Below are 20,921 nucleotides of genomic sequence, written 5' to 3' on the forward strand. Positions count from 1 at the left end.
CTTAAAAATGTTATATTTGTATTACATAGATTTTATGCATTTAGCGTTTGTCGTACGACGTACTATGTTTAAGGCTTATGTAATTTTACTATATTTAAGTTTCTCATTTCAGTCAATGTATAATTCTTTTGAGAAAATAAATTCTTAAACCACACTCCTAGCACGAATATTACACAACAGAAATAGTTGCATTTCACCTATTTGCAACATGCGCAGTACCTACTTAATAAAAACTTACGTTAACATTTTCAAGCCGATGTTCACTAAACATATATTTATTTAAGAACCATCCCGATTAGACCACAGATGGAAGCATTTGTGTCTGTATATCGAGTATATAATCAGAAATAAAGAAATAAGAAATAAGGGCCATCAATCCCTAGCAACTCATCAGGCAAATGGGCCTTATATCACTTTTAAATATCAACTCTGTTTGCGCTGAAATCACAAATTGGACAGCTGAAATAGTACAGCGCCGACAACTGATCTGTGTATACGTCTCCGTACATTGCATTTGTATTTATTGTAATAAAGAAAATATCTCTAACAATGGGGGCTGTTACATTCGGTGGTGTGGGAGAAACAGCAAAACATCTAATTACAAAACAAACAAAATCACATTTTATCAGTAATTAAATATTAAATATGTAATTTTGCAATCTTCGTCCATTATAGCAAAGCTCAAGTTAAACTGGCCGATTTGAAGTCAATTGATTCAAATTCGGGCTGGCCAATCGGAGCGCAGTTACAGTCACAGTAATTATTTGGCAGAATAGTTTTCAAACAAATTAAATGACATTTCGTCTCTATTTCTGGTTATACACTCGATGGCGTCTGCGGTTACAAAAAAAATCGCATAAACAGAAAAAGGAAAATTGCGATCTGAGCTATGGTGCTAGTAAGTGTATAAAATAAATAAACATAGGCTGATGTATGTATCTTTTCAGATCTCTTAATATTACTCGAACTTTGTAAATTAGTCATTTCCATTTGAATAAGCTGAAGTCATAATAGAGCAAAAAGCAATGGTGCCAGAATTCTAGTATTTCTTTGACAAATAGATGTTTAAACAGAACGAGAACCAATGGCACTATAGGTTAATGTATCTAGATGTGATTTCGATTCATATAAATCCAAGTTTAAATTTCCTCTCTTCATAATTCACACCATAACCCATTTATTTGCTGTAACACCGGTTTTATAGCAGTAGAGCTCCTTGTGAAAGCTTTTTTTTTACCCGACAGAGTTTTAAATATTGAAAGTCCATGTAAAAAATGATATTTTTTTCAGAAATCTTTATAGATATATTATATATATGCTCGGTTAGTTTAGGCTAGTTTTAGAAAAAAATGCACAAGAGAATTAAGGGATTACGCCATGTTATATGTTTCTGACCACTCTATTTATTCTCTTCCTACAACGCAGCAAAGCTCCTTGTGAAAGTGTTCATTCAGGGAAGTACTGCCACCTTGACATTTCTGCCGGCAAGCAGTAATGTGAGCATTATTGAGTTCCGATTTCGAAAGGTAAGGGCTGGTGAAATTACAGGCACAACAAATAAAGGTCTATATCAATAAATAGCACACGCTCGCTAGGGATTCACATGGGACTTGTTGACTTATGTCTCAAGGTGTCGGGCGCAGTGGCAGTGTCCCTCAGATCTTTGGGATTTAAAGCTCTGAGTGGCAGTGCAACTGTTATGGTAAGACGTGTCGCTTAGCATCAGGCGCACGATTTGTTCGTCTCATTACTCAGAATTATAACAAAAAACAGGTTGTTCGTAGTAACAAAATAAATATAGTATTACTGAGTACTTATATGTATATCATTCAAATCAAAACATCTCCCCCGTGTACGAGTTGCAGTGGCCAATATAGAAATCCCTGGGGCCTACCATAACCTCTTAAAACAGTATTACTTTAACCTTACATTGACTGTTCGTACCATGACGCGATTAAAGTAAGCTTATTATAATGTTGAAACTATAATGTTTTATTGGCAGCTTTGTGACTATTCATTCCCTCAGTTCGTACTATGACGCGACTGTAACATTAAAGTAATATTGTTCTTATGTCAAATTTAGCAATCTTAAAATAGTTACACGGGTGCAATCAACATTATTTTCGAATTTATTATCTAAATATTAATTTATAGTGATTAAAAGTTAAGTCAACTAATTCATTTCTTTTCAATATTTTGTTTATTTTTGGGTGGAAACTTCATTATTTTCGAATTTATTGTCTAAATATTTTTTTTATAGTGATTAAAAGTTAAGTCAACTAATTCATTTCTTTTCAATATTTTGTTTATTTTTTATTTAAGAGTACATAGGAAATAATTTCTCGTTAAATAAAAATACGCGATGTTTATTTCGTAAAATTATGACAGCGATATCTAAATACTCCTTGGCGACACTAACAGTTGAACTAGACTATAATTCCGAATTCACAACATGACTATCAAGATTTAGCTTGTTTTATTTATTTTTCTTCGTGGAAATGCGGAAAAATAATTGAAAACAACGTAATTTTAATATTGCAGTCAAAATTCAACGAATGTAAACAATATTGAGTACTTTACCATTATACTACGATGTAGGACAATTCGGTACATCAAAAAAGAAAGTGATGGCATTATATAGTTCATATAGCGTTATTTATTTCCTATTTTTAGTAAGGAATAGACAATATTGCGAAATCATTCGTTCTTTCAGTCACTTTAGCAATAATACATTACTTGGTTGATAGGTTTGTCATGGTACGAATATGAGTAATATTATAATAAGCTTATTATAAGCTTACACTGAAATAAGATTGTTTTTTGAAAGGTTATGGTAGGCCCCCTGAACCGTCTCAGTTCAGAAGATGGCCGATGTAGAGACAACATAGTCAAATTGGGATATCAATCATCACAATCAATATTACAGTCCATAGCAATGCGCGCTCGGAAACGGACGTGTCACGACGAAGTGAGTTAATTACACCTAACTCGCGTTTCGAGCGGCACAAGCCGCTGCGCGTAATTGACAATGAGTTCCCAGCAACTCATTGCCAATGAGCTCCTGGCGTTCATTATACACGCTATCGACACCATGGATGAAGTCAGCATAGTGCAGATATGCAAATCAAATTTCAGTGAAGATGAGATTTGCAGTGGCAAGATGCTGCTTTTCCAGCGTCTCAGTAAAGCCGAAGAGATGCCATCTCGCCGGAGGGATGGAGGCGTGAAGAGTCTCCAAGAAATAATCACGCTGCTGAAGGAGACTGACCCGGACGACGTGCCTACATTCGTGGCGAAGGAGCTGCACAAGCTGCCCCCCGTCACGTTCGACCACGTCGATGTTACTAGGCTGCTGAAGGATATTACGTCCCTGAAGTCTAGCCTAGCGGAAGTATAGTGTAAATTAGAGGCTTCGGATAACATCATAAGTGAGCTGCGTACCCATTTTGCGCTATTAAGCAATGCTGTTTCGGTATGTAGGTCACCAGAAGCCTCTAATGTAAACACACGACGCGGAGCAGCGCTGAATGCCTCGGTCAGCAGTTTCGAGTCGGCACACAATGCGTCACCATTCGTTGCTGCCACCGCGCATGATGCGCCGCGCCCCGCTGCCCGCCCCTCTGTCTCGGTGGAAATGTCACGCGTGTGCACGTCAACCCCGACACGTGCATACGCCGCTGTAGCCGCTTCAACTAGCCGACCCGCCACTTCGAAATTCGAGCGGCGGCAATCGGCTAAGGATAAAACCAATTTCCGTGTGCCTGTCTCTGAAGTTGCAAAACCACTGATGCAGACGGTCCAGTGCGACGAGAACGGCTTCACAAAGGTGGTGAAGAGGAAGCCCACCAGCCGTAACCAGTGTGGCACAGCTCCGACAGGACCGAACTTCCTGCTGCGTCCGGCCGTACCGACGACGTTGATGTACCTGTCGCGGCTGCATTACTCCACGAAGTCTGAGGAGATAGTGGAGTATATCAGGCATAAAACCAAATACACCCTGAGGGTCGAGCGGTTGGAGTCTCGCCGCAACGTGAACTTTAATTCGTTTGTGGTGAGAATACCGACTGAACATCTTTCGACCTTCATGAAAGAGGAATTTTGGCCGAAGGATGTCATATATCGGCGATTCCGCGGCCGGTTACCTGACACCAGATTGCGCCACACGTCGCCGATAAGGGAAATCGTGTAGATTAGTTTTTATTATTATATTATATGTATGTTTGTTTTAAGGTATATATATTTTTACAATAAGATTCCGGAGCATATATTAAGTTTATCATTTCCTAAGTTTAAAAACTACATTAAAAATATTTTGATCGAAAAATCATATTACAAAATTGAAGACTACGTGTTAGATAAAGATGTATGGAAAGACGACATGGCTCCAGAATCCACACAAATTTGATTCAAAATGTATTCCATAGCATTTAAGTTTATTTGAAAAGAGCAATCCCTAGAGTTTCTTGCTCGTTCTTCTCAGGGAGGTCAGCGTAGTGAACGAGCAGTACCTTAAATGTGACGTTTTCAAGTGTAAATTTATTTTACCTATGGAATAAATCATCTTTGACTTTGACTTTGACTTTAATATAGGTGTATTTTGTTTTTATATTTATTTATTTATTTATTTTATTTTATATTGTTATGTATGTTAGTCTATAAGGTATGTATACATGGGTCTTTGTTACCTGATATAAATAAATAAATAAAAAAAAATAAAAAAAATATATCAACCATTGTACTTACAGATCCCCCATACAAAGTATATCTAACATACTCTCCCACTCCCACTGTGTCCGACCAGCTACACCCGCGAAGCCCTACTAAAGGCAATAGACAGGTGCATAGAAGTGGCTGTGTACGCATTCAAAGCAATATAAACACTAGTTTGATATTTTCTTGGTTGTTGTCATTGACTCGACAAGAAGAAGAATCAAAACATTACAACTTACCGACACATTAATTGTTAAAACAGCAAAGTCTTAAGAATTCAAAACAGTACAATACAAATAAAGGTCTATATCAATAAATAGCACACGCTCGCTAGGGATTCACATGGGACTTGTCAACTTTATGTCTCAGGGAGACGGGCGCAGTGGCAGTACCCCTCAGATCTTTGTGATTTAAGGCTCTGAGTGGCACTGCCACTGTTATGGACAGGCATGTAGCTTACCATCAGGCGTACAACTTGTTCGTCCCGTCACTTCGTATTATAAAAAAAAATAATTTCGCTTATAATATACATACAGGTGCGTTGTTAAAGCATGATAACAAATATATGCTTAAAAATGCCATCTAAATACGTACTAGATATCATTATATCTAGTGTAGATACTTTTGTAAAGACTGATAAGTTACATTTTTTCCGTCGCGTTGCGTAAATTTAAAAGCTAATTAAATTCCTCTGTCGACTGTACAGAGTCAGGGCACGTCAAGGTTGATACTCAAGATTTAAATACAACTATGCGACCCTTTTAACCAGAATGGCCGAAAACCTAGTTGTAGCGAATCGCAGCAGTCGCTACAAATCTCCTTTGTATATATTTTTATAGTCTCTGTTAGTTTTAATTTTATATTTAAATTCTAAATTTAAACGTGATTGTTTTTGGCGCACTTTCTTGACCCTTTTATTTTGTTTGCTGTTTGTGCTTCGAAAGCTACGTGTTTTCCTATAAATTATTAAAAGCTGTAAGTACGTTTGCTTGGCCTTGCTCACTCATTGTTAGCACCCACCCTTTAACCCATCGATACAGTCCGCTACACTAGTTTTATGCTTGATGTGCACTTTACTGTACGAACATTGATGACTGAAGCCAATATCAGTACCGCCATTTTAGAATTTAAAAAATAAGTACTCTAGATTATAGGTATTGCGCGCGTTTACACATGTACATACAGCGTTTGTGAAGACTATGGTAGGTACCAACCTTCAGGAGCCGTAGTTTATTGTGGTCGTAAATAATAAGAGACTATTTCAATGGTAATAAAATATCCCCTTGGAAAGCAACGTAGAGCCTATTGTTAAGAGCGCAAGTTAATTTCGCATTCGCTATAAAACTATAAACAAAAAATGTATAAAGTTCCTGCATTTTGTGTATACGGAAACGATTTAAATAAAGTCAATCGACAACCCAACAGGATTTGAACGTGAGATCCATGACATCTACTGTGAGAATTTTAAAGCAAAACTCTTTATAAATATTTTAATAAATTGTGGCTAAAACGAGTATTTCATTTAGTAATTGAGATATTTCGTAAAGAATTGAGGTTTCATACTAAACTTATTACAAAGATCAATGATATGAGCGAACAAAGTGAGCCCCAAACATTTTAGGGAAATGAATAGGTACTATTGTTCATCGCACAGCACACGACAACATCTCTATTCTCCAAAGAGAGTCACATACCACGGAGTGACAGTCGACATTCTCTTTACCGCCACAAAATCCCCCAAACTCGCCTCAAACGCCGCAATCCTGCGCACCACAAACATTTCGAAAGACCATCCAACTGTCACTAGATGTGCACTGTGGGAAAGTAAAAGCCCCTACCACCTGGCTGCACCATCACCTAGGAGCTACTACAGACGGGAAGCGATCTGCTGTGGTCCTAAATTCTAATAAAAGTTCCTAAATCGTCTTCGCTCTAAGGTATATAGACATGATGTGTAAATGAAGAATCCAAATACATTTAACCCAATGTGACTGGAGATCCAACACCATCTATGTATGCTGCACTTGCTGGTGTGCCCAAACTCTGCACGTGGGAAGACCTCTACGCGGCCATACTACTCAAAGTAGTTCTAAAATATAAAAGCGTCGATTCGATAAGAAGGGGAAATCACGAAAACTTAATAAACGGCATGAAGTAATGATACGAGGAAACAAACCTGCCCACAGTGACACCTTGACAAAACAGACGCAATGTGATAGGTAGAGAGCGTAAGAAGTTCTGGAAATTTTGGTTACTGTTTATGATGGCCGGAACAAACAAAGACCAAGACTTTTACACGTTAAAGATCCTAAAATTTTTCTTTGCTTGTTTGAGTTTGAGTTTCTTTTTATATCTCAAGCTTATACTGTTGCTACATTCCAACCATTAACGATCCATTTTAAATATTTTATTAGAGCAAAAGAGATCTGTTTCTGATTGCTTTAACCAATTGTCTTTTGTGTTGTATCCACAGACCAAATACATACGTCGGTGGTAGTATCAAACAGCTGGCGGCGTCTCATCATGTGTTATGCAGTGGACCAGCGAAGCAACGGCACAAACCGCGGTTACATAATAATAAAAAGTAAGTAGAAATTTTCATTATCGCCTCTAATTTTAGACTCTCACGTACAAACGCCCGTTCCATGGTTACACGCCTGTCTGTTTATTTATCTAGTCTTCTAAGAGATATAGCTCGAAAAATAACCTGTACACTCTCTCTGTTTTAACTTGTTTTGTAGGATAGGGTTTTAAATAAGTACTGTATATAGTACTAGTTGCTTTACAAGCGAATAGTGTTATACGCATCTGATGACGTTTTGAAAGGAGCTTATAACAAGTTCATTTTCAAATTATCAATATCGAAGACGATACCGCGTAGAAGTAAGACATACGCAGTCACACAAACTATACTCAACTCTCAAAAAAACAAGTTCAAGAAAAAAGTGAAAGAACACTTATTAAATGTACAGAAATTGTGGCTGTAGGGGCCGGGACCCTGGTAGTTCCCGGGGCTTACCTCGGGTTAAGTAAAGTTATTGCTGTGACAACAACTTATTGTTCTCACAGAAATAACTTTGCAAGGAAAATATGTAGCAATACATGTGAAGCGCGTCGTTAAACTGTCAGGTGATGCGACTTGCCGGCAACCATTTCAGTTACTCCGGCGACGACGGAAGTATGGAAGCAAAATATGACGTAAGTAAATTTTTTCTTGTTTAAATTTTTTGCTCTGCCTTTGTGTATTATGGGCCGACTCATACGTAACTTTTCTAAATTGTAGTGACATTAGTAAGGAATGTTATTGTTTGAGTATTTTTTTGATTGATTCTATTACGTTGCCTGTATGTCAGTCTTCGTATAAAATCGTAATTTGGGGCTATAAGCTCCTCTCTCGAGGGGCTGGTTGTTCCTAGGAACAACTTCCCCAACTGACCTGCAATCATACTTAAAATTTTGATGACCATTTTTCTTTGTTTTAATTATGCCAAACTACAAACGGGCTAATGTCAAATATTTAGACAAGATAATAGAGTCACTTATTTATGTCTCAACTGTGATTCAGATGAAGAAATGAGCGATGAATAATACTACTGATGAATAAGAATGTAGTTGTTTTTTTTTAAGTTAGTTGTGCATAATATAAACATTACATACATACATTTATAAAATATCGTTTTATTTAAGAAAATCCTTGTTATTCTGTCATAATTTAGGCGGGACAATTTGCCTCAAAGGCGGAACAACGCGTCTCAAAGCGGGGCTAATTGTTCGGCTCTGAAATTTGTCAAAAATTTGCCTCTATGAATAAGACTATTGAGATATTAGTAGAAGTGACTATACTATTACAAAAAGCGATAAACATTTGTTAAACATTTCCACATGTTGAAAATTAAATCCTTCATTTTCAGTATAACACTGCAAGTAATTTAAAAATCGGAACGTTCAGCCCCGCTCTCCCCTAGGTCAGAAACCTGTTGCGTTTTCGACTATTTATTTATTTAATTATATGGTATATTTGTACACGTTTACGTTTACTTGAGAACTTTTTTGTGACGATATTTAATGACAGGGATGTTCATAAGTAATACACACGTATACACACATAAAATAGCAAGTTATTTTACATAATCTCAACATAAATACATAGGTACATTTCGAAATTTGGTTATGACTATTTTGTAACATAAAATGTTGATATAAACGCAAATACGCACATATTCAAGCGCGCGCGCCCGCACACACACATAAAGAGACATATTTTCTAATAAAGTAAAAATATATACATAATCTTTATTTGGTTAAACGATAGCGTCGTGGGACACTCACTGCCATTATTACATGCATTAGTATTTAGTTTAATTAGTTATACGTACCTTTTGTTATAAAAATTTGTTATTTTTAAGTGGTTCAATATAATATTAATTGTGGTATTCGTTTTAGTGGATCCTATGCAAATAAGCTATCTTGAAAGGGAATAAAGTTTTTATCTATCAATCTACTACGATTGTAACTCAGTTTGACTGCACTGTAACTGCGAAATCATATGGAATACAGTACAGCGCAGGAATACAACTGCTTTGTACCTACTAATGCAGTTGGCTTGCAGCTAGAGAGAATGCCGTCGGAGTGCAACCGTATCAAGTGCATCGCGACTGTCGACTACTAGTACAGCTGGCAAGCAGCCAGGGTGCCATCGGAGTACAGTCGTAACTACCGCATCGATTACAGCCGACATATTTTAGGTAGGTTTTAGGGATGTAAAATACCCAGGGGTATATAACTGGGCACATCTAAACTTCACATATGTAAAATTTTGTCATTGCAATCCTATTGAGACTCCAATGAGATTATATTGCAATGAAATTAAATGAAATGAAGGTTAATACAAATCTAAAAATTTGTCAGACTGTTTTGTGAGAGACTGGTGCATTACGCGTCACCAGCAATTACGGTAATATTTGTTATTCTACCAAAATTACGTTACAATGGCAGTTGAGTCAATCTCAATAGTGTCAGTGGAGTGGCAGTGATGGCATTCATTCATTCAATCACTAACGATTGATGTTGCCATAACAAAACTATCATGGAAATTACTTTACATATAAATGTATTATTTTTATGTCAAATAATTACTAGACTACGCCGTAGACGTGCCATCGTTTCGCCATTGAAGAACAGAATGCCACAAAAATGCAATAGAGGTTGAACACTAGCTCGACGGCTAGCACTGACAAGTAACTGCTAAGAGCAATGACTTTTAGAACTTTTAGAAGAATACCAAACGCATAAAATCCAGCCATTGACACTCTATCGACGTATAACTGAGACGATTTGAAATGTGCCGATTTGAGGCCCAGAGTTTATTTTGGTGACCTAAGTAAGGACTTGGTGTCACTTTGTACAACTACTTAATGCAAGTTTGTGAAACAAACACTCATGAGATTCGATTTAGATAAATAGGAAGGCACCTATAAAACATTCTTTTTTATTTTGAAAGCCTAGCCAAACCATCTAACCAAATAGTCAGAAAGGAAAACAAATAGTTTAGTAACCTTATGACAAAATATAGATGACTAAATGGTAACAAAAAATAAAATAAACCTTAGGATAAAATACAAAATAAAATAATTACATTTAAAATGTAGCGTGGGCCGCAAAAGGCTCAAATACGCCAACCTTGCCCAGTGCTAGTCTTTGTGCCTTTTGCAGTTGAAACTCTGTGTCTCTAGGGGCCACAAGCGAAACTTCTAGCGAACGACCTATCGGATCGTTTCGTAGAAGCCTGCGGTAACCACAAGGCTGGCAGCTATTTCCGCCAAAGAATAAGTTTAGCAATTCAAGTTTAAGTTAGGTTAATAATTCAAAGTTTGTTAGCCTTCTGGGCACGATGCCCCAGTATCTAGGTGTTATAAGTAGTTTAGATGTATGTAATTGATAAGTTTTTAAAATAAACATGCATTTTAAAATTTTACCCGCCTCTCCTTTTCGTAATATGGTGGGAAAACACTTAATGAGGTGTTTTCCCTGGTTTTCGCTGGTTTTCAGTGAAGCTGAAGTGAAGAATAGTCCTCGTCATTTTAAACAGTTGTTCCGACATTATATCCGTAGCATGTTTACTTTCTCTTCGCCGTAATATCGAATCAAAAGCGCCCCGAGGCGTACTCCTGCCTTGGCACATACAATACTGTTCAGGTCTCCAGAGACCAGACCCCATAAAAGACAAGTAAGTATATCTAAATAGGTATATCTAGAGAGAACAATTGTCGCAACATTTCACCAACTTTAATTTTTTTCTTAACATATTTTCTAAACGTCTTTGCAACTACTTCAAGAAAAAAGGTATTCAATCTTGAACGTGAAAGATACACACATTAAAAGAAAAACAAATAGCAAAAGAGTAAGTATATTTAAAAATCGAAAGCGAAACGCGAGTATTCTCCAAGACAACGCGTTGCTCCAAATTCTGTCTTAGAAAGACAAATTTATCTGTTAAAGATTTTTTTACCTACTAATGTACGAAATTCGTTAAGTAAACAACTTTATTTTCATAAATTAATTTTGTTGATCGTAATCTAGTAGCTTAGCTGTTTTATCAACTGATTTCATACAATGATCGTTAGCACATACGTATCTATGATATATAAATTAACAACAATGTTGACTCCCAACATAACATTTATTTCATAACCGATTAGCGACTTGCTTCGACTATTATCTATAACTCAAGTTTGACGGTTTGGAAATTTATTCCCAGTAGAATAGAATAATTTTACATATGTATGTAAATAATACACTTTCGGTTGAAAGAGGGTAGCCCCGTTTAAGCGTTCTGACACTGGTTTGAGTCCAATCAGATCGAAGGCATTTTTCTTTGGGGCCTTTGTATCAATAATATATGTATATACAAAGACCTCAAAGTAAACAAATATAAAACTATATGAATTTCAAGGTAGTAAAAATATCATGACATTCATTATAATAAATAATACACTTTCTCCTATCGTTCTACAAAACCTACCGCTTAACTGAGTCGGTTCCTGAGGTAGCTGCGCGGTGCGGGGAACTGAGACTTTACGTAACAGTTATATCGCGCTGCACACGAGATAATATCAACAAGACATTTCTGACGATATTCAACACAATTTGATTGAACAAAGTGTCAAATGGCTTGTCAATTTATTTCAATTATCAATGAAATAGTTTTTTTTTATAGTTTCGTTTAATAACAATTGACTAATATGGTAGGCACTTTTCAATCAACTTGCTATTGGTTATCGTTAGAATAATCTTGTTGATTTTATCCCGCGTGCAGTGCGATATAACTGACATAAACTATTTTTTATAATACCAAGCGCCGGAACGACAAATCGCGCGCCTGGTGTTAAGGGACACGCCTGTCCATAACAGTTGCAGTGCCACTCAGAGCTTTAAATCGGAAAGAACTCAGGGGCCCTGACACTGCGCCACTCATCCTGGAACATAAGTAGACATGTTCCATGTGCCTGTAATTTCACCAGCACCCTTACCCTTCAAAACCGAAACGCAATAATGCTCACGTTACCACTTGGCGGTAGAAATGGTTATCTAAGGTAGCAGTACTACCCTGGATGTACTCTTTCACAAGGAGCGCTACAGCACATGAGTGATCACTTCTCCCGCACCGTGCAGCTACCTCAGGAACCGACTCACTTAAGCGGTAGGCCTTGTAATTTCCACACCATCATGACACTAATTCGATACTTAGAACTCTGGCATTTTTATGGGTTCGTCAATATATTAAAAATCACAACTCACCTATAAGAGATTGGAGACAATCAATGTCATTGAAGTTGCAAGTCCGATAGAAATCTGCAATAAAAACTCAGATAAGTAAGTGCGCAAAATATAAATTTAATCTAAGTAGATTAACTAATGATAGAATGCCTAATGAAGACAATCATTGATTAAAAATCAGTACACGCAGCACATGACAACCGTAGATATCTGACGGCAGATACCGACCACAGAAGATGATACAACTGGTTTCTATGGAATTGTACAAAATTTACTGCTAACGTCGCAGTACAGCGCAGCGCAATTTGTGGTCCGCGTGTGCTGCACTATAACTAGTTCATCCCCGCTAGATTGTTCGCATAATGTGATGCATCGAAAGTGTCATAACGAAAACAGAAACGAAAACGGATGTCAAAAACAAATCTTAAATAAACGGAAGCGGGTGCGGAAAAGTGTCAATACTATACTACACTACGAAGCAGAGGTCTGTTGCATCGCTATTGCGCACAGCTCTGTAAGAAATCCAATTAATATTAGAACCTAATACCCAGTAATACCTAATTATAATAGTTTTAAAAATATACGCAAACCTAACGAATATGACATTCCCTAATTTTTTTTATTAATTTTTTTTATTATTTATTTATATGAGTCAGGCAACATATGGCGTATATAATATACAACTTAAGGATTAACATACATATGATAAATAATATGAAAACTAAATGTAATTATCGAGTTCTTAGGTTTTCGAGATTGTTACACATGGGAAATGAAACTATTTTTCCGGATTTAAATCACGTACATTTGTGTTTTCAAACAAACCAACGTTTCGGGTCCTTCACAGGTCCCGTGGTCACGATTAACTACAGTCAACGTTGACTCTGAAAACACAAATATACGTCATTTAAATCCGGAAATACAGTTTCATATCCAGTAAATCTAATTATCTACTTGAATTGCACTTCTCGGCGATGTGTGGCGCAATCTGGTGTCAGGTACTACGTATCGCCCCGCTCGAAATGCACTGTCTGTTTGTCGTCATCGAGTATTTTATTCAGAAACAGCGACGAAATGTCATTTAATTTGTTTGAAAATTATCCTGCCAAATCATTACTGCGCTCCGATTGGCCAGTCCGAATTCGAAACAATTGACGGGTGTCGTCAATTGTTTTACTTCAAATTGACCAGTTTACCTTGAGCTTTGCTATAATGGACGAAAATTAAAGAATTACTTTTTAATAACCGATGAAATGTGTTCCTACAACCCGAATGGAACAGCCCCCATAGTTATAGATATTATCTTTATTACAATAAATACAGAATATTTTTGGAATATACGGAGACGTACATACAGGTCAGTTATTGACGCTGTACTATTTCAGCTTTCTAATTTGTGATTTCAGTGCAAACGTGAGTTGATATTTAAAAGTGATATAAGTGCTATTTTCCTGATGAGTTGCAAGGATGGATGGCCCTTATTTATTCTCTATTTGTGGTTATATATTCGATGTTTGACGTCTATCACATCTTTCGGAATACCAACGACGTTAAGGATAGGTATTGCATGATTATGAACAAAACATTGTAAGTGATTAACTACCTTTCACTGGGAAGTAATACGGGATGCATCCACAAACCGTCTGCACAATTTCGATGCGCTGGTACACAACGCAGTTGTGGAACGAGTATTGCCGTAATGTGCCTAGCTTCACCTAAAAGAAAAAATAAAACACCAAAAGTGACCGTTTGTTGCTTGAAGCAGAAAATTTACTAACTGAACCTATCTGTCTATAATATAGATGTACTGGCTGGTTCTTCAAATTAGAAACTACGGCTTGAAAATATCGTCTATAACTTCCTAAAAGGGTATATGTGATCATCACCATACATGACACACGATGATTTACAGACTCTCTCACATAGAAATCAGTTATATTGGATACAATAGAATGAACAAGCACGTAGGTGGATGACCACTACAGCACAATCTTATGCCGTTTTCGAACCGGGGGTCAATTCAGAACCTTACGATAACACAACACCCGAATCGAACGTCAAACTCGTATTCGAACCCGAACCGAAATGACGTCCCACCCGTACGATTACTCGAACTTCTCGACCGGCAAAGGCCACAAACGATATTCAGAACACAGTTATCGAATGAAAGTTACCGAACGTTCTATTGTTTACAAAGCAAGAATATAATACGGAAATCTGTTATTATTTTAAATGAAATTTGGATTTTTAATTTATTTTAATGCAAGACTAAGGCATTCCTATATTCTACGCCTTTAAAGTCTTAAAATTGTATGTAAAAGGATTTTCATTTTTCTTATAATCTACATATTTCACCGACTAACTCCGTAAACGCTGTTGGATAAAGATGTCGTATCCGAATCCGAATCGAACGTTTAACTCGAATGTTCTGAATAGCTCGGAAAGCGCCCTTCGATTAGAGAACGATGTCCAATCGAACGATTCGGTTAAGATATCTAAGAGTTCTGAATCGGGGTCCTGGTGGTCTACTCTCGTTCTCCGTCCGAAACAATTTCTGTCAAATAAGTAATACACGACCAAATTAAAAGCCAATGGGAATTATGAAGACTCATTCGCATCATGCGTCTTTTAATTTAGTCGAATAATATATATTTCACAGTAATTGTTTAGGAGGGATTTCGGACAGAGAACAAGGTTACAGGGTCCAGATATGACAAGAAGTTCTGCCCTACTTATCGTAACTAACACAATCAACGATTTTTAGCGAAATTGAGTTATAAACTTAACACTTAAAAATATGTAATAGACAACACCATATACGTTGCTCGGATCACAAAGTAAGTAACTAAAGCGCTTGTGTTATATAAAATGGAAACAACGACGATACTCACCACAAACTACCCAGACCCGATACGTTATAGAAAAGTTAGTTTTTCTAGATTGACGCGGCCGGGGATCTATGCCAGGACCTCAGAAATGTCGACACTATGTAAACAGTTGTACAATCCATTGCATTTGCACTTTGGTAACTTTAGAGATATTGGCTCCTAAAGTATTTTTCTTTAAACTATCAATTGCGCTGTTTTGCTTAACAATAAAACTGATATTTAAAAAACCGTTTACAGGACCAGTTTTGCAAATTTCAGATTTTGTTTAATTACCTCCGTGGTCGAGTGGTTTCACTGAAGAAAAAACAATGGTAGGACCTTAATGGCCTTATGCATCATGTGTCCAAAACTCACACTTACATAATGTCGCTACATATTATGAAATCTTGATAATTACTGGTCGTAATATCTATTTTAAAAAGATGCGAGAAATTCTGGACTGTTAATAAGTATAATTTAAATATTATAGCGTTGGTATATCGTTGCAAGTTGAATACTGCAGACTTACGTTTGATTTATGCTTCTTACATAAAATTATAAATAATGCAACATATTCTCCACAAGTTTTGCAAAAAATTAACTTAACAATTTGTAAACGAAACAGTCCTTCCCTTAATTATGTTCCAATAAACCATATTCCTATCACAAATTTGGGTTTAAGTGCTCCTATAAATGGAGTTACCAAAAAATACAACAATCTATTTAAAATCAAATGAAAATATATTTTATTCAAAATTCGGTCTGATATGTTTTGTACCACGATACGTTAAATAACGATGAAAGCCCCTAAATAAATGAAGAATAAAAAAAACATTTATTTAAAATCTTATTGTAACGTAGGAATTAATATTTTTACTTTTTCTTTTTTAACGCACACGTAACGTTTAAGTATGGCGTATAATCTACCTTTAAACTTTGTAACCGTAACGTATAACTACTATTGTTGTTACTTCTTGTTCACTTTCCTATACAATAAATAATCTTATTATATTTTATTGCAACTTACGATGTTCTAATTTATAACCGACTTCAAAAAAGGAGGAGGGTCTCAATTCGACGGTATGTTCTTTTTTTGTATGTATGTTACGCGATAACTCCGGTATTTGTGGACCGATTTTCATGATTCTTTTTTTGGTGGAAAGGGGGTACTTCCATAGTGGTCCCATTTCATTTTGAAGAAAATCATCCACCTCGAAGGGGTGCTCACGCATGAAGTTTCATTTTTATAAATAGCGCCTAACTTTAATTTAGGAGCAATTACTTTAATGGTTGATTTTGCTATTTCTCCAATTCAAGGCGTTTTCTCTCAATATACTTTGAGTAGTGAGAACCGATTTTTATTATCTGCAGTGTCAAGTCCTGTATAGTGGCGAACTAGGAGATATTTCAATAAAACTTAGCAAATAGACGTAATTCCACGTACTTTTAAGGTCGGTTTTTTTAGTACTGTGTACTGAGATTATATAAATAAAATTTCATTAATCTTGCGGCAATAGCTGAAAGACAAACGATTACAGCCTAGTATTTAATAATTAATAGGCGTTAGTTAATTGTCCAAAAAAAATTCGACCATTATTGCAGCGGTATAAGGTTTACTTTCATTTCTTAAAACTAAAAATCTATTATGATAAGCAGAAAATACAAAATTTATTAAAATTAAATAAAACAAGACGTAACGATGATATGACACACAGACAATAAATGTAATATTACAGGTACGACTATAATTTTTGCACTCCAAAGTTGCAAAATAAGGCATATTTCTACGATTATCGAGGTTTTGGGTGAGATAATTGACAAGACCACAACGTACAAAGCGAAAATGGCGCACTGAGCTCAAGTATGTGGAACTGCGCGTTCTGTTGACATACGTGCCCCGCCCTGTAAGCACTTCTACTGTATTTATTGTTCGGAGGGACAAACTGACATGATTTGGATGTAGAAACAAATATTTTTCGCGAATTGAAACAAGTGTCCTTGATAAAACTTGTTTATTTTTACTTCATGTTGCGTTTCAGCGCTAAAGTTTCTTCAGTAAGCCATAAAATTCAGCAAAGGAATAGACTTATCTATAATTATTAAAGGCATGCGAGTTTAATTTTACCTCGTCGTTGTAATAGCATTGCCGTTCTTCAGGCGTAAACCACTTTACGCCGGGAGTAGAGTATGTCCTCTCTGGAGACAAAGCGATGAGGACTTCTGTAGACGGATTCACCAATCGGACAGGAGAATCAATGTCCGGCACGTTGTACGCATTGTCGATGAATACCTAATAGAGTAAAAGCATATTAGAGTCTATATTAGCAGTTCGCGAATGCATAGGCGTTAGATTAGTGACGCGATAACAATAAATTAACAACAATAATGTTGTCCTGTCCTGTCAATTATGGACCTCAGTGCAAACCATTGCATTTGCACTTTAGAGATATTGGCTCCTAAAGTATTTTTCTTTAAATTATCAGTTGCGCTGTTTTGCTTAACAATAAAACTGATATTTAAAAAACCGCATATAGATCCAGTTTCGCAGATTTCAGATTTTGTTTAATTACCTCCGTGGTCCAGTGGTTTCACTGACGAAAAAAACAATGGTAGGACCTTAATGGCCTTATGCCTCATGTCGCCAAAACTCACACCTACATAAATAAATAATTAACCACATAATTCAAAAAACACTATTTACTCCATTCAATGTTAACACTGATTAGTATAGTATTTTCGCACCACAATGACAAGCCGTGGGTAGCCTAACGATTTGACCTACCGCTTCTCAAGCAGAGGTCGCGGGTTCGAACCCGGGCTCGCACCTCTGAGTTTCTCGGAATTTATGTGCGAAATTTAGTTTATCATGTCTATCATGAGCTCTTCATTGATGGAAAACATCACGATAACGATTTCAGACAGGCGCCAATACACTAAAAATTTTATATTGCTCATTCGTCCGCCTGTCACCTGGAATCTGTCTGGAATCAGCCCCCAATACCTTACCTATATGTCGGGAGTTGAAAACATGCAAATATTTATTAAGTTTTTATGTTCTCAAACTTGGGAGCGGTACGAGTCAAACCAGTATATTGATATATATTATGTAAGAATCATCAGCTTTTGCCACAGGAGGTGCGACGTCAAGTTGCAGACCTAGTATTTTTACGAAAAATTGCTTTTGGTGCCGTGGACTCCCCGGAACTCGTGTCCAAGATTTCTCTTGGAGCCCCTACAAAGACCCTTTGGTTTAATTAACTTCTGTGCGTACCTCTGGCCTCTTTGAACTAAGCGTGGGAGGTAATAGCAACAATATAAGTATTGTCCAAGCAAGTCGATATTGACCTTCTTCACACTAGTGTTGCATCGGCAAAGCGTCTTATTAATAGTTTGTTTTTTGGCGACTAGGTAATTACTAAGTGTCGCGAATATGTCATCACCTGAACGAGAATGGTATAGTTACTAGTTATATATTTATAATTTAATGCTTATTAATCAATTTAATGTGTGTCAATTGGTGAGGTCCTAAAATTGGAGCCGTATCCGTATACCTGCCTTTTCACCATTATACACAGACATAATACATAATAGTATATGTTATGGACCTCAGCGCTCCTACTACCGCCTGCACATTATACAATACACAGTATTTGCTAATGACAATTATCAAAGATTACACAGCACATTGGTCTGTTATCAAAATATAATACAACGAAAACAAAAATCATAGTTAAATAAAACAGCGCTTGAAAAGCTTAACTTTAAAACAATGACAATAAATCAAAACACTGATATAATACATGTATGCATTTTAAAAGCTTAAAACATTTTGAGACACACACCTTAAACTGCTTACGTCCGTTCCTACTGCTAAAGGTCAATTGCCTCATACAGTAGATAACTCGATAAAATCCGCTTATATACTTTACATTGATTAATTACGGTGATGAACGGGTAACTTGACATATCTGATGAAAAATGGGCGTTCGAAGGTACATACCTATCGTGTCGGCAATATTTATTTGTAGGCGACATTGACGCGGTGTCGATGATTGAACTATAAGGGCCTACTACTAGCAAGGAATACCTTTGTTTCACATATTGTATTATATGATTATTGCGCTTTGAAGCTACCTATTGTCCTGGATTACCTGTAACCTCCGGGTTATATTCCGGTAAAGGGATAAGCATAATTAAATACGCACTAGAGTTCCTTGTGAAGCGATGGCTGCACTGTAGTAGTCTTCAACGTTAGGGTTGACAAGGATGGTAAGGGCAGTCTGGTAACCACACGACGCCACTCGTCGCGGCATCTCCGCTTGAAACGCTTCCCGAACCCTGCATGCATAAAGTCCACAAACATATCCGAATTACATAAGCATAAACAATGTTTAAACAAACGCTATAACGTTTTAAAATGTAGGCAAAGTATAGTAACAAAGTGTGCCTCATACATTTGTTAAAGTTTGATGAGTAAAATGTAGCTAATGTTATCCTATTAATAAAAACCAAGGAAATCGTGTGCATTCTCAAATGTGAACAAGAGTTTACAACTCCGTAATCCGTCTGACGTAAACGAAAAAGTCCCAAATCTGAATCACGCGCATCGCGACAGTCGGCGTCGCTTGACATTCAATTAAATTCACATGACGAGCATGTTGATACGACGATCATTATTATACTCTATAAAGCTCGATTAACACTGACTGACTGACTGACTGATGTAGTCACTTAGATAATTTGTTCTCCCAGAAGGAGTCGCGGTGGGTCAAAATGAAGTACCTGAAAAATCCGAAACCTTCGAAAAGTGGACTGCATCAGGTAGATACCCAGCTGCGCGGCGAAAGTATAATACCTAAGGGAAGGGTCGTGGAACTAAAATTGACCCGCCATCTTGGGCAGTTTCTACCGGAAGTGAAAAAAATTCGAAATTCGAAAAAACAAGATGGCCGCCATACAAACTTCTGAGCCTTATAGCTCGACAAGTATTGGAGATTTAGCTCGACCAAATGTCATAGAGGGCGGCGGGGGCCAACTGCCGTTGATAAAAATTTTTCAAGATGGCCGACCCAAAATGGCTGCTCAAAAAAAAGTGATCCGATCCAAATAAAATTTGGCATGCGGCCGTGTATGGGGGCCCGCAATACGAATATGCGATTGAAATTTTGATTCTGCCATTTTCCAAGATGGCCGCCATACATGTGAATTTTCTGCCCTTTGGCGTCATTTTTCTCCCAGAAGGAGGGCGAGACGGTAAAAATGATGTACGGGAGTAGTAGTCGAATGGGGTTGGTGAGTTTCAAAAGGTACCGTAATCTTCGGAAAGTGCTCAGCATCAGGTGGGTCCCCAGCAGCCCGGCGATTAACAAATAAATGTTTATCCACACCCTGGGCATTTTTTACCGGGAGCGAAAAAAATTAGAAATTCGAAAAATAAAACGGTCGCATTACAAATTTCGGGGGCCGGTATCTCAGTACCTATTGGAGATAGGTAGATCGTATTCGAACGAATATTGTAGAGAGCGACAGGATCTACCTGGCTGTAGAAATTATTTTTTCAAAACGGCC

At 37.0% G+C, this 20,921-nt stretch overlaps 1 protein-coding gene across 1 annotated transcript in view; it reads right to left on the reverse strand.

The window, feature by feature from the left end:
- Positions 1 to 20,921, reverse strand: part of LOC113240485 (sodium channel protein Nach-like) — a 41,919-nt gene that overhangs the window by 8,223 nt on the left and 12,775 nt on the right. The window contains exons 8-11 of the mRNA XM_026477813.1: positions 19,559 to 19,691; positions 17,479 to 17,643; positions 14,090 to 14,201; positions 12,508 to 12,561 (exon numbers count right to left, since the gene is read on the reverse strand). Coding sequence (XP_026333598.1) covers positions 12,508 to 12,561; positions 14,090 to 14,201; positions 17,479 to 17,643; positions 19,559 to 19,691 — 464 coding nt within the window. The remainder of the gene's footprint in view (positions 1 to 12,507; positions 12,562 to 14,089; positions 14,202 to 17,478; positions 17,644 to 19,558; positions 19,692 to 20,921) is intronic.

The sequence above is a fragment of the Hyposmocoma kahamanoa genome, unplaced genomic scaffold (genome assembly GCF_003589595.1).
Source record: "Hyposmocoma kahamanoa isolate Upper Pololo Valley unplaced genomic scaffold, ASM358959v1 100021, whole genome shotgun sequence".
NCBI lineage: Eukaryota > Metazoa > Arthropoda > Insecta > Lepidoptera > Cosmopterigidae > Hyposmocoma > Hyposmocoma kahamanoa.